Source organism: Hyalella azteca, unplaced genomic scaffold (assembly GCF_000764305.2).
Source record: "Hyalella azteca isolate HAZT.00-mixed unplaced genomic scaffold, Hazt_2.0.2 contig11863, whole genome shotgun sequence".
Lineage (NCBI taxonomy): Eukaryota > Metazoa > Arthropoda > Malacostraca > Amphipoda > Hyalellidae > Hyalella > Hyalella azteca.
The window spans coordinates 1489-16516 of NW_025941844.1; the positions used below are offsets into that span (position 1 = coordinate 1489).

The 15028-nt window shown below is 42.8% G+C and overlaps 1 protein-coding gene across 1 annotated transcript; it reads left to right on the top strand.

The window, feature by feature from the left end:
• The first annotated feature begins 8856 nt into the window (after nucleotides 1-8856).
• Nucleotides 8857-13270, top strand: LOC108673382. Its single transcript, XM_018161200.2, has 4 exons — nucleotides 8857-10907; nucleotides 11093-11224; nucleotides 12203-12342; nucleotides 12966-13270. Exons 1-4 carry the CDS (start codon nucleotides 10742-10744, stop codon nucleotides 13077-13079), a joined length of 552 nt encoding a protein of 183 aa, XP_018016689.1. The 5' UTR covers nucleotides 8857-10741; the 3' UTR covers nucleotides 13080-13270.
• The last annotated feature ends 1758 nt before the right edge of the window (nucleotides 13271-15028 follow it).

The window sequence follows — 15028 nt, forward strand, 5'->3', positions numbered from 1 at the left end:
TGCCTAGGCATCCCATACTTTGGAATGAATCGCCACTGAATCCTGATATCTTGGCCCCCGTTATGGTGTTGCCTTCCATTTTGAAGTATGGACAAACGCATGCTATGAATACTTCCTATGCTGTCCTTAAACAACAGGGCAGCATGGGATTGTCAACGTTCATGTTATCGCCTCGTCGCCCGGTGGATATGGGACCAGTAACAAAGGAAGAGCAGGGGGCCTGGGGCTTGACACTCCGAAACCGACCAGAGATTGTGGCCAGTTATGCGCAGGAAATCGAATGCGATAATTTCTTCATCGACCAGGTTTTGGACGACACTGCGTCGGAATTTGATTATACCGAGGCCACTGTCAACCAGAGTGTCCGTACTGGTACCTACGTGGATATCGGAGACGCTACTCATCTTTTCAAAACATTCAGTCGAAGAATGGCTGGAGATGAAGCTCGTGGAGTGCGCGAGGGGCGTCTAGAGCGTGCCAATCACGAAGATTGTTTGAAATTCGTCCACCCGGCTGACGAGCGAGGACTGAAGCGTTTTGAGGTTCCTTATTTTCGTCGGCGAAATAGAGACGGTTCGTTTGGAAGCATCGTGCACGGAGTACTGCACTGTTTAGTTCACTGTCGTGCACTGCACCGCTCCTTGTTACAATTATTTTGGTCTGTCGGAGACAATGTGCAGCACGGACGGCTCATCGAATGTGTCAAGTCTATCGTCAACGGCATTGGCGTGAGGCCAGCTTTCAGCAAAGCTTTGGCTTGGGAGAATCATCTGCGTCTAGATTTGGCTCTGCCAGACGAAGCCGAAGCCCTGAATTCTGAATCTGTGATTGCACAAGCGCTTCGCGACTATTGCGGTTGTTTTGTTGTGACTCTTCGTCGACGCGAAAATCTTGATGCTGTGGTTCGTCAGTGCGATGCTCCTATCGTTGTCGTTGATGCTCACGAGGCCCCTGTTTCGCGGAACGTAGTTTCCCGAACTAGTACGGGAAGCCACTTGCTTATGTTTGCCTGTAGCATGACCTACATAGGCGAACGTTATTTTCTCAAGACGAGCTTTCGTTGGTGTGAAGAAAATTCGTGGATTTCATCATTGAGAGGCGACGAATCCGTGATGTCTGCGGAGGTGTTTCGTGGTCCTTGGCGATTGCTTGTGTTTGTTTCGCCTCATGAGAATATTTGCTTGGGCCGTGACGAGTACATCAACCTTTCGGGTGGTCATAACAAGTTGAGATGCCAGACTCATGCAAGGTATTTTCTCATGAAGGAGTTCCGTGGGAGCAATCTGAGGTGCTGCTTAGATGATTGTCGGAAGCCTACTAGATGGAGATGCGCAAAGGGATATGGTACGCTTGAGCATTGCACAGCTGGCTTGTGTTTGCGTCATGGAAAAATCTGTCTTCAGATGCCGGGCACTACATCTATAGGTGAACGTCCTCGAGGCGAGAGATTTATTAGCGATGCAAATGTTGCTATCGAGCCAGAAAGAGATGTTTGGGATGCGGACAGTAGAGGAGATAACGAAGCTGTAACCGGTCCTGACGAAAACTTTCAATTCTATGAAGATACTTTTGTTGATGTCACCGATTTCTTTCCTTCGGTTCCAGCCAGTCGCCCACTCCCACAGGGTCACGATGTGTGTCTTGGAGGTTCGTCTGGTCATTTCTTGTTGAAAGACCATTTGCGCTGTTTTACGCGTGTGACGATGACTCGAAAGCCTCCTGTCTGTTTCCAACGCCTTTTGATGCATATGCATTCTGTGTGGCCCGACCAGTATTTACCGCTCTTGTATCCCGAGGGTGATTTATTCCCGAGAATTTTTTATAAATCGTTGAATGGTTCGGTTGTTGGTGCTCTCCCCTCAGTCATGTATGGTGATCGTGCAAGCAAGCAGTCACGAGGACTGGCGTCATTGGAAGATCATTTCCAAGTTCGTCTCCGTGACAGCCAGGCTCTAACCTCGCATGACCCTGGATACATCGGATACGCGTTCGATGTTCTACTCAACCGTTGTCTTGAGGTGAATACGTGCACAACAGCCATGAGGAAGGGACTCGAACACATTGTTCGTCCAGGAGTTGGCTACGAAAACCGCCGGCCAGATTCTATGGTTGATCAAATCGATTCCAGGCGCGAGGTGAAGAGGTTGAGTGCGATGATGCGCCGTAAACGATGGGATTATTTCATCACTATAACTCTGAACGAAAGCGAATGCCTTGGGATCAGAGTTATTCGCGAAGCTGCTGAAGCAATATATCAACCTGATACTCCAGAGTTTGACCGTTTGATGCAGCAAACTTGTGTTCTGATGTGTCGCGCATGGGATAGATGGGTGAAGCACTTCTTCAATATCATTCTTCATAGTCCCGATAAACCACTGGGGGACGTCGAATCTTACTGGATGCGCTTCGAGTTTCAGGATAAAGGAGCACTGGGGAACAAGCCTCATGTACACGCCGGAATAAGCTTGAAGGAAGGATCAGACCTGAACACAAACCTGGAGCGCATCGCAAATAAAGTTAATCAAATTTTTGCAACCTATCATGGCACGGATTTCGAAACATTGTTAGAGAAAGGGCTTGTCAAGGACTACGCCGAGTTCAGGCGTCTGGAGGATTTGGCGGAAACTTTGACGAAGCACGATTGTGCAAATTCGAAATATCGTTGCCAGAAGATCAAAGCAGATGGTACTATGGCGTGTCGCGTGCCCCGTCATCCAGCAAGCTTTCTGCCCTCGTTTGAGCCTCAGCCGAATCCGTACTCGCAAGAGTCGCTTGAAAGATTCGTGGAGTTGGGGTTAGCTTATCTGACAAACTACGGCGACATTGCTCTAGAAGAGTGCTTACAGGGTGGTCGCTGGCACTATCCGGCTGAACCCTATATCATCAGTGTACCAATAATTCCCTTTATCTTTGTTCTGGCTCGTTCTGTAACAAACGCTCAGGTCTGTGACGTTCGTATGACGCCCTCGTACATGTCTAAATACGTCAGCGGAGTCGACGAGAAGCGCGACATTGTGCTGACGACCAAGAAAGATGCGCCGAACGTACTGAATGTGGAAGCGCGCCCTTTGTACCATGCCAAAATCTCGGGTGCATCCTTCTCTGAACAGAAGCGTCGTGAGAATCTCTCAGAGCCTCTTGCGAGAGAAATATCTTTGACGGAAATGCTATGGTTCAGTTTGGGACTTCCTTTCATCCGAACGAATGTTGATTTTGTTGAGGTGTCTACAGAGCCGCCCGAGTATCGGCGTGCCATCTACAAGCGCTCGGGCAGACCTTCTCGGAAATTTGTGCATGAAGACGGGTCTCTCATGGCTGTCAGATCTCGCTTGGGTTTGCCTGACTGGCGGCAGTTTACGCATTTCCAGAGTCTAATGCTGAGAGACAGCCTTGAGTCTTGTTATCACATGGACAAAACTTCAGCGTTCAGTGTGCGGCCTCCTGAATTGCACATTGTGTACTCACTCGAGAAATATTTTCAATGGTTCATATTTAAGCCCTGTTCTAAGTTTGTTGCGTCGCCTGACATGGCTCTCTCCCCTTGGATCGATGGACGATGCAAGCAAGTCCGTGTTCGAGTCCGGTATTTGACAGCGTTGAGAGGGCACGTCGAGAGCATGCAAGAGAATGAGGATGATGGCTGGCACCGGCCTGCGGCTGAGATGTTGGAGCTGCTTCAACGATTGGAGCTAGAAGTTGGTGCACCAAATCCTTCAGACTTCTATCTCCGGTTCGTAGATCCTGACTCCACAAAGGATTGCATTGTTGTGTTCTCTCCTGTGAGTCCTGATCAATTCGATAGGTGGCTGGTACACGTGATGTTATCTATGGGGAGTTTCATCACAGAACTTGACGTCTATTCTTGTCCTAGTAGACTGCATGCTCTTCAGCTTGTCGGGCTGTTTCCAGATGCTAATGCACCGACCGAGGCTGACGCCGTTGCCTTGGCTTCGCGCTATGCGAAAGATCAACTCATCTTCTTTTCTGTTGGCGCTCGCGAGTTTTCTCGTTTGGCTGCAGTCGTCATGGACAAATTGAAGGAGTTGGTCAGGACTGGTGTTGTTCCGTTCGAGTCAATGCCTCTTGGCACGTATCGCAGCATCAAGGAGAACGCTGTTGAAAAGTTGTCGGCCATTGAGAGTAGTTTCCGTGTGAATCTCGTGGACGCTTTGGCAGACATGGGTTTGCCTTCTTTTCCTGATGCCGATGCTTTGCGTGCGGGTCAACCCGTATTGTACAATCCTCAGCTGAGACGTATTGACGGCCAGAGCGAGGATTCATTCCGGGAGCAGGTGAATGCTCTTGATCACTTGAAGAGTGCCGTTGATGGTTTTGTTAATCTGGTGGATACTTTTGTGCGTTTTCCGCTGCTCATCGGTCCTCCGGGTGCTGGAAAAACGCATATACTATTGACGGCTTGCGTGTACGCTCTCTCAAAGGGCCTGAAGACTATCGTCGTCGCAGTGACGTCCGAACGTGCACGCATGTTGGGCGGTGAACACATTCACCTTCTTTTCGGAATTGATGTCAACAAATGCGTTTTGGAAACGCCAAACATCACTGCTGACAAGTGCCTGCTGAAATTGAGCCGCAATTTGGTGCGCATGGCTTTCTTGAAACGATTGGATGTTCTTATCTTCGAAGAAATTGGATTGCTGCCATCCAATCTGTTTGTAGTCCTGGACATAGTGTTACGACGGATCCGTGAGAATCCCGTGCCTTTTGGCGGCATCCTCATGATTGCTTCTGGTGATCCGCGCCAATTGCCACCGGTCGAGGGCAGTGGTATCTGGCTCAGTGCTCAGTTGGTAACTGTGTTCAGTGTTCTCAACCTGCACCATTACGTTCGCAGTCGACGAGATGTCGAATTGCAGCGCGTCATCTCTCTCATCCGAAAGAGTGTGCTGAGCGAAGACGAGATTGCGAGTGTTTTGAACGTGATTAGTGTGCAGAGATTTGTGCCCTCGTGGGACCATGTTCCTGACGACGTGATCCGCGTTGTGAGCAAGCGAGTAGCAGAACGTGAGGCTGTCGAGCGTTACCTGTTACTGAAGACCAACAACCCTGATTTGGTGCATAAAACTTACGTCTCGGAGGACACTGTCGAGTCTTCAGCTGGCACCTGGGCCGTTGCCGATGCTCGAGTCTCGGCACAGCTGGATCGTTATTTGCGTGAAGCCCGGGAGCTAACCTTGTTTGTTGGGGCTGTAATGCGAGTTACCTTCAACAATTTGCACGCTCGCAGAGACCTTCCTAGGTTTAGCCAAGGTCAGCTGCTTGTGATCACTCAGCTAGCGGATGACAATCTTCCCCGGAATCTTCAGCGCATCACAGGTCGCTTAATGCCGGCAGGTCAACGTCTGATGGACGTTGCAGACATTCCTGATGCGTGGGAGCGCGTTTCACTTGCTCGACATGTGTCGAATCCTACTGTGGTTGGCAATGTCATGACTCGAGCTAAGCGTGAGCAGTGGCCTCTACGCCACTATGTTTGTGTTACGATCCACAAGGTTTTGGGAGATACCTTGCCTCGTCTCGCTACCAAGATCAGTTCCACCGACACGAAGCACAGTCTGTGGCAGCGAGAGCAGTTGTTGACGGTTTTGTCTCGAGTGGAGGAGCTCGCCTGTATCTCGTTTGTTGGGTCAGTTGAAGACACTTTAGTCGCTGTGGAAGAATTGTTGCGTATCGACGACAGTCGTGCTGCTCATGTGGACCATTTGTTATCTCAGTTGGACGTGCTGCACGATTCGCCTAGGGTAATTTCTCCTGAGGTTCCTTTCCTGCAGCCATCAGTGTGTGAGGTCCCATCGCTCGAAGCCGGTTTCGTGTACTTGTTTGTAAGCTCAAAATTTCCGAATCTTTTCAAGGTCGGAGAATGCGAATCTATTCGGAAGGAACTGTACAGATTTAATAGTAATGTATGTGATCCCGATTTGAGAGCAGGAATACCTTGGGTGACTATGAGTTTTGTCACAGGTTTTGTAGGGCTCGGAACTGATGAGGTAAATAGAAATCAGAGGGAATTGTTCCGCCTTGATTGGCTTCAAAGAAGTCAGACGTTGCCACAGGCATCGTTAACGGCACGTTTACTTCTAGACAACCTAGTACTGGAGCATGCGCGTTGGAGAGCGAGGGATGAAGGAAATCTTGTGCTAAAGCACTGCTGTACATTCACGAATGTTGATAACGTTCGTGCATCTCGCAGCGACATTGCGCGTTCAGTCCGGGTTCGGAATCCCGTAGCTGCAATTGTGAATGTAACTCCTCAAATTAATGCCTTCTTGCCCAGCGTGTTACCAGATGTCCCGTTTCGTCAACTTTCTATGGACGTCGGGCAGGAACGGAATGTACCACAGAGCTCACTTCCTGATCAGGCAATTGCAACTAACCCTGTTGTTGCGCTTCCGCCGTCTTCAGGAAGCAACTCTTCTTGTGTTCGGTTTGTTCCTGAACTTGTTCTTGGTGGGGTCTCGTCTAGGGTTCGCGAGGTTTTGTCTCGTTCAGAAGCCAGCGATCTCGCCCTGGCCCTTACTCGGTCCGTTGAACTGAGGAAAGGCCCCGGTCCACCCGAGTTCACGCGACAGGAGTTAGCCTCCCGAGTTTCTGGAGTGCTTGAAGAGGCGGGATCCAGTGGAGCTTGTTTAGATCGGCCAGAGCGGCGTTTGCCTCTGAGGCATTTTGGTGTTGCACGGTCGTCTGAGTCGGATAGCGACTAAAGTATGAATCAGTCTGTAGTCAACCGAGTGTTATTACTCTAGGCAAACATGCATTGAATGGTTAGCAACGTAACTTGAAGCTTACATTTGTTTAGTATTGAGGCTTCATCAAGATAGTACTGAGGCTTCATCGCAGTTGATTTTGTTGATATTAAAGGTTTTTGTTTGCAATCATTTTGTGATAAATTGAGGGAATTAACGCTACAGTCATTCAGATGACAACTTGTAATGCGTTTTATACTTAGTATATTCTGTGACCAATGTTGACAGCGTGCGACCGTAAGGAAATATTTGATATGTCATGAATGTCAGACGTAAAAATGAATTTTTGCCGCGTCTTTAGTTTGTATTTCTCATCGAGATAGAGAATATCTCAGACTAAGGAACAATATATTGTCTGTCGTATTCTGAGATTTGTGTTATTATGAGAAAATGAGAAGTGTTTAGCGCGGCAATGTTTGTATTTGTATTGTGCTATTGCATTTTCTTGATTAAGAACATATTTTTGTCTATAATATGGCACGAGTGTATGACAAGCAGAAATAAGTTTGAAAATAAGTCTTATAATGATTGTGAACGTTTATATACATATTTGTATGCTATCGTGTTGATGAATGTCGCTCGAATCAACAGTTTAGTGTTTTGTAGCAAATATAATCATTACATTTTGTGATCGGAATATCTTCTATTTCATTTCTAAGAAATTTTCGACTGACTGGTAGTCCATAATTTGAATAGGTTTAATATCTTGTTTGATATTATTCAAATTAATTGATTTTACAAAATAACGTTAATTTGATTGTTGTGACGTTTATTTATATATTTTTTATTTCGTCTATTTTCTATTTCGTTGTATTTATTTACCAGAATTATTCCTTTAATAGGTATTAATTTGGTCAGGTATTATCCAATATTTGTTAACTAAAGTTTATAAATACTTTGAAATAATTTCTCTTCTTTTATATTTCTTGATATGTTTTGTTGTGTTTTTGTATAGGAGCTATTACTTTTTTACAAACATCTGAATTTTGATTTGGAATTAATTGATTTTTGAGTGTGCAAGTTATATTTTTATCTTGTTTTCGATTATACTTCGATTTTTCGAATCGATTTCGATTATACTTCGATTTCGATTCTTGTTTTCGATTATACATACTTTTATTCCCGATCCGCTCCGACACGTGCCATTGGAGCGGCACGCGCCTGCAATCACTAGTAATGCGGTATAGCATCTCTAGATCCTGGTTAAAAAAATTATAATGTATGTATTTATTTTTTGTCGCCACAAAGTAACTGTTCTGTTTCAATATGGCTTATTCAATGATGTTCTCTTCTCAATAAAATTGATTTATCTCAATTTCATTGATTACGTTAATTGATGTAATTACGATTACGTAGTAACTAGTGACGCAATAAGTGACCTCCGTGACGTAACTACACAGAGAGAGTGTAGTGAGTGTGATCAGCGTGAGTGTGATGAGCGTGAGTGTTGTCAGCGTGAGTGTGGTGAGCGTGAGTGTGATGAGCGTGAGTGTGATGAGCGTGAGTCTGATGAGCGTGAGTGTGATGAGCGTGAGTGTGATGAGCGTGAGTGTGATGAGCGTGAGTGTGATGAGCGTGAGTGTGATGAGCGTGAGTGTGATGAGCGTGAGTGTGATGAGCGTGAGTGTGATGAGCGTGAGTGTGATGAGCGTGAGTGTGATGAGCGTGAGTGTGATGAGCGTGAGTGTGATGAGCGTGAGTGTGATGAGCGTGAGTGTGATGAGCGTGAGTGTGATGAGCGTGAGTGTGATGAGCGTGAGTGTGATGAGCGTGAGTGTGATGAGCGTGAGTGTGATGAGCGTGAGTGTGATGAGCGTGAGTGTGATGAGCGTGAGTGTGATGAGCGTGAGTGTGATGAGCGTCAGCGCGATGAGCGTCAGCGTGATGAGCGTGAGTGTGACGAGCGTGAGTGTGATGAGCGTGAGTGTGATGAGCGTCAGCGTGATGAGCGTCAGCGTGATGAGCGTGAGTGTGATGAGTGTGAGTGTGATGAGCGTGAGTGTTATGAGCGTCAGCGTGATGAGCGTCAGTGTGATGAGAGTCAATGTGGAGTATTCGTTTAAATTTCAATGTACATAGGAAATTAAACTGTTTGTTCATAAATTTTGAGGAATTTTTTATGTTTTAGTTTCATTTCTGAAGATCATAATTAACTCCGATGTAACTGTTGTGTCTTGACACGAGTAGCTACTGTTGCCTGTAGCCTAGCGTATTATACGATATGTCGTTTATTAGCTCAGAATTCGAAGTTCGACAAGTTAAATTGTTTGTTTTCTTTTGAACGCTAGTTACATTTTCCATTTGCGAATTGAAGATAGCTGTGATAGTTCAAACATATGACTCGGATAAATGCATTTAAGTTAATCATGGTAATTGTTTATTTCTATTAATAGTCCTAATGTTCTTTTAATGAATCTGGTTTAAATAGGAGTCGTTTTCGGTCTAAAATTTGAAAAATGTGATAGTTCAAATACTCCATTGTTCGTATTCGAGATTAGGGAATTTGAATAAAATTAAAATATGTATTTTATCATTTGTGGTCGAACGCTTGATTGCGAAATTAAATATATTCTAGACAAAAATTTGTCGTGATTCGTTCCTTTTTAACGTTATAGATAAACATTGATTCTCTTTCACTACGAAAGAGATGTTTCAGGATGAATCGTCTTGGCCGATAGTAGTTTCAGCTTAAAATGTCAATAAATGATAGATTTTACTCGTGTTGATGAAATGATTCGCGTATAAGAAATTCGTTCTTCGGTAGTAGTTTTCGTGGACGATTCAAGGACTGGTTACAAAATCATGCGGTTAAACTTGATCGGATTTTAAGAGGGGATAGATATAACTAAAAAGAGTTGTTCTGGAAAATTGTTTTTTGCAACTTCTTTTGTTTGTATTGCTAGAGGTATAGAATACTTATTGCTCCAATACTTGTGCGTTCACACGTTTTGCATTTGATTATTTGTCGCGCATATAGTCATTTTCCTTTGAACATCATACGACATGACAAAGAAAGTAATTTTTGACAAAGAAAGTAATTTTGTTTGTATTGCTGTTTCTTGTAATCATGAGCTATCGCGGTTCGATCATGCTAGTCTAAATCTATGTCAAATGATCCTGTCGAGGAGTAATAAATATAAAAAAGTCATCTACGATTCAAATTTGAGTGCCGTCTCAAAACAGATGATCGGTTATTAAGCCGAATCATGACCTCTGTGATTATTTGGGCAACGTAATGGGGTAATGTCAGGCGCCTAAGCGAGGATGCGAAGGTCGACTACTCACAACGGCACTTCAGCGAGGTAATTTTCAATATGAAGAAACTTGCAATTTTGCATATATTTGTTACTCTCAGTGTGTTTTGCGTGCAAACATTGCTATTTTATTCACCAGAGTGAGAATTAATGCGATCCTATGCTTCCAGTTGCAGCGGCGGCAATCTTGTTGGAGTCTGCTCACCATGGCGACTGGTTGGCGCGGGGACTGCTGCGGGTTGTGGCGGAATGCTCCAGTTTACTACTGAAAGTTAGGCGCCAGAGCGTCGCTTGCGAGGCTATGGCGCCCCCGACATTAACACTACTGCCACTGGGAACTAGATTGTTCGGCCGCAGGCCGTAATTCCTATTTATTATTAGCTGTATATTGCTCTGCAGGCTGAATTATTTTTATATGTTTTGGAAATTAGTAAATATAGTTGTGCTATACTTGTATGATTGTCGGATCGTATTTAGACGGCTGCAGTGTTTTCAGGCATTAATAAGTTCGTTAATTGAATAACGATTTTTTATTCAGTTATTGTTTTCAATTCATTTCAATAGTTGCAAGCATTTTACCTGCTTGACGTTCTCTATGTATACCAGTGATTAGATTGAAATATAATTAGATTAGAATTTGTATAACTATATGTTAGTGATAAGGCGGTCAATGGCCATATTTCAGGAATGACGGTTATTACCGCTGGACGCTTCACGTTTCAATAGATGGTTAAAATCGATAAATTGTTTCATTTAAGTGCTTATGTCAATAATTTGGTTTGGGCGTGTGTGCAGGTTTTGTGGCAGGCTCCCACAGTTACTGTCACGGCGTTTCGACGTGTTGATTCATCGTGTCGTGTTACCCGTGTCGTCATAGTCTCGGATGAGCTAGGTGCGGATACTTTGAGGCAATCGCTGAAAACTGTTGTGATTTTTATGTAATTATTGATATGGCCTTGATTCAATCAATATAGGTTTTTGGTATTAATTCAGTGCATAATATTTTGTTATCGGTTATTTGATTGAATGAAAATGATTATACTATATCATATATTGAAAGATGTTTTTTATGGGCAGATGAGGTCTCCTCAGGGGGACTATGGACGCACGACGACGTGGTGGCTTACTGCCACCAGAACTTCGGCAGGCTGCCCGTGCTGCGCGACTGCGCTTCCTTCACTGATGTTGCAACTTATGTCGACGGTGGATGTGAGTTGTATAGCTTGATGATGAATTTATCTCGATAAACAAATAAAATTAAAATTCGCATATTTTATACGATGCAGTGATATTCCATTGGGCCACCTGGTACCCCTCAGGAGGGAACTTCTGATGTGTGTCTATGCTCGTCAGAAGTCCTATGGGGATTCGCGTTCTTAGTAGGGTTGGCGTCCCACCGCTGAGCTCGCGGTGTTTGACTGCAGGTCTCAGTTTTGGTGTTGAGTTATTATGGAGGTAGGATACCTTACATTTCCGTTATTGTCTCTCTTGTGCGGGCGGCCGACGTCCCGTGTCACCTCTTGTTCGAGAGTCTTCGTTTTTGTTGCTTTCCATTTATCCTTTCTTATTATTTCGTCTCTGAGATGTTAATGTGTTTCTGTTGAGCCAGCTTCAGCGGGCTGGACAATTGAGACTGTCTGCTTCTTGTGGGGAATGAACATTTGTTGATATAAGAAACTTTCGATAATTGAGACCTTCACCTCGTTCGTGATGTGTTGACTTTCGGTGTTCTTGAACCGTGAACTGAACATAAAAGAAAAAGTTTAGGAAATAGGTGTCAGTTGAATGTTGGGGTAGTGGTGTTGTAGATTATTCTGAATCATATTGATTCTATCATGTACAATCATGTGTGCATTATTCAATATTTGTTGTGATTTGACATAATTGAATTAATAATAATACCAGTGTGGGTTTGATTTTCAGATTTATGTAATTTTTTTTTCGTCTGCTCAGAATGCTCCATTATGCATTTGCACGTTTGATATTTATTAACTATGAGAGATGATAGGATATACAAGGTTATTCTTTCAGTCATGCTAAATCTGTTGTATAAAAATGTTGGAAAATTATATTGATGGTCATGGAGCGTTATGGAAAAGGCATGAAATGTCCGTAGGAAGTGCCTGAGAAGGCTTTTAATACAAGGCTGCGTGTGTTTTTTTTAATATATAATTTATTTGCGTGCAGGTACGGTGGTAAGCAACCCTGACCACGAGGCTGCCTCGGCCATAACTCTGACGTTCTCTCGCTATCACCCGGAATGCGACCTGATGTACCCAGCACAGAGCTTCCTTATGGAGGAAGCTAACATGCAACTCAAGCAACCGGTGAGCGACGTTTGGTATTATACTCTACACACAGGAAACTATACGAGTCTTGACGAATACAATATTTTCTAATATTGATAAAAACCTGTAATATAAAATAATTTTATGTTAATTCTAATATTTCATGTAATTCGTCATAAATATAGTTAAATTAGATGACATTAGATATAGTTGAGTGAAGCTAATGAAAAACACACATGATGTTTGAAAAATATCTACCTATACATTCGCAACATATTAAATAGGATTAATATTACATTTTGATTTGACTTTTATTGATGCACGAAGTAAAGTGCTGGTTCTTGAGTTATTGCTTATAAATAATGAGCAGCCTACGGGAGTAGGTCATTTATTGAATATACGGGGATACATTTTTTTTATTTAATGCAGGCTAGTCATAGCACTATAGATAATTTATAGCCATACTTGCAGTCGTTTTTGATACCTATAAAACGTAATTGTATTTATATAAATACATTTATACCTAATACTTATCTAATTCAAGATTATTTTTTAAAATAGTTTTATTTGTTCGTAATACATGTATAATTTAGGATAATTTTTATTAATACCTGCATTAGTGTTACCTATAAGATTGAATGACGCAATTTCAAACCTTGCAGGAAATCGTAACGAAAAAGGATCGTTTGTTCCTGATGAAGATCGCTAAGAGCCCTTTGTGCGACCCCGACATGGAGATCTGCGAGCAAGACAGAAAGAGACTCTGGAGTTTTTGATGGCACTGCGCCGTTGAGATGCTCAGCATCCTGTCTAGACTGCTGGATTGTGTTGACTGGAACTCCAGAATTCAGGTTGAGATTAATTATTTGGAGATTATGAACTAATATTTAATTAACGGCTTTTTTCCCAGGCTGCTGGATTGTGTTGACTGGAGCTCCAGAGTTTAGGTAGTTATTAGGAATTTGATAATTTACGAAGGAATGTAATATTGATCGAGGAACAAAAAGATTATAAAGTGTTTCACAGATTTTCTAGTGAATAAAAAATAATATCATATTAAAATACATTTGTCTGCGTGTTATTGTACTATTATCTGGCAATTTCTTGGTAATCAATTTCCGCTCGCTTACTTTGTACTATCTACTATTTACGTCTGTCACTGTTCTATTTGCAGTTTTCGCTCCCTTACTTTGTATTATACTCAATTCCTGCTGTTTCCTTTGTTTTATACGCAATTCCGACTCCTTTACTTTGTAGTATACCCAATTTTGACTCCCTTTGTACTATTTAAATTCGCGCTCCTTCGCTCGGTACTATACCTAATTCACGCTCTTTCACGTATTATTTTCAATTTCGCTCACTATTTTGTACTATTCCAAATTCTTTTTACTATAATATACTTAATACCTCGTATTTGTGCAGGTCTGAGATGCACGTACCGGCCGTATTCATCAGGTTCAGCCTGATCCTGGAGGCGTACTGCAATGGCGCCCACCCTAACAAAATTTATAGCCGATGGCGGCTGTGGATTAAGTAACGCCTAGGAGTTGGGGAGCAAAGTTCACTGGCTCCCCTATGTCCTCTTTTCGGTCTGCATTCCTGCCTTCAAATCAAACAGCTAGCAGAAGGACAATTGATTAGCTGGTGATTGCGATTTTTTAGCCAATTGACCCAGAATAACCATTACGGGATCATATCAGTTTGGGGCGACGGCTGAAGCATACTTCGAATTTTATAATGGCAGGAGCACATGAAGATCCTGTCAAAGCAGCTTGAGGTGCTTACAAGCTCAGGGGTGTGTGAGACAGGCTTCGTCTGATTTTTACATTTATATATTTACCTGTGCTATCGACGGCTTTCAAAACTATTTTGAAGATTGAGGATAAAATTAATAATTTTTTGAGAAAACTTAAAGATTCCGCTGCACTTTCTTCTGAAACTTATTTGAAACTTTATGCCTCTGGCTCTTGCCCAGGTATTTTGTATGGCTTGCCTAAGATTCATAAGCCAGATTTCGCTTCGAAATTTCAGTTTAGACCCATTTTTGCTGCTTACAACACACCGAGTTTCAAGCTTGCTAAATTTTTGGTCCCAGTGTTGAACTGTTTGACAACCAACCAATATACGGTAGACAATTCTTACGTGTTCGTAGACCGCTTGAAGAATTTCACCAANACGTTTATGAGGTTACAAAGCCGTCGATAGCACAGGCCTCATAGTCTTTGTAAGTTCAATCTTTTCTTAATAGACGTGTGGAAGAAGTTTCAATATGCATAGAAAAGTTAACATTTTGTCAATGCGTTTTCATGAAGTATTTGCAATTATCGTACTTCTTAAATTCAGAGAATTTAGAGAGAGAGAGAGAGAGAATTTTCACTCGTCTCTTGTTGTAACTTGCTTTTTTTTGCCTCTTTGTCGTCAGCCGTTCCTTGAATCATAAAATTTGGTGGAAATGATGAACCGTATGTATTTATGCTAATTTTAAAATGCGATACGAGGTAATTTTTACCTCATGCTTTTAATGTTGAATAATTGAAGCCTTCCATTTTGTTGCTGTTATTTTGAAGTGGTTGGTATATTGGCGATTTTTTAGATCTGCTAACATACGATTTTGTATGTATTTCATTGAAAATAAATATGAAAGAATGTTGTTTTCAGCCTAACTTCAGCCTTAATTAGAGGTAGAATCTTCAATGGCATAAATTATGGATTGTATAGCGTCTTA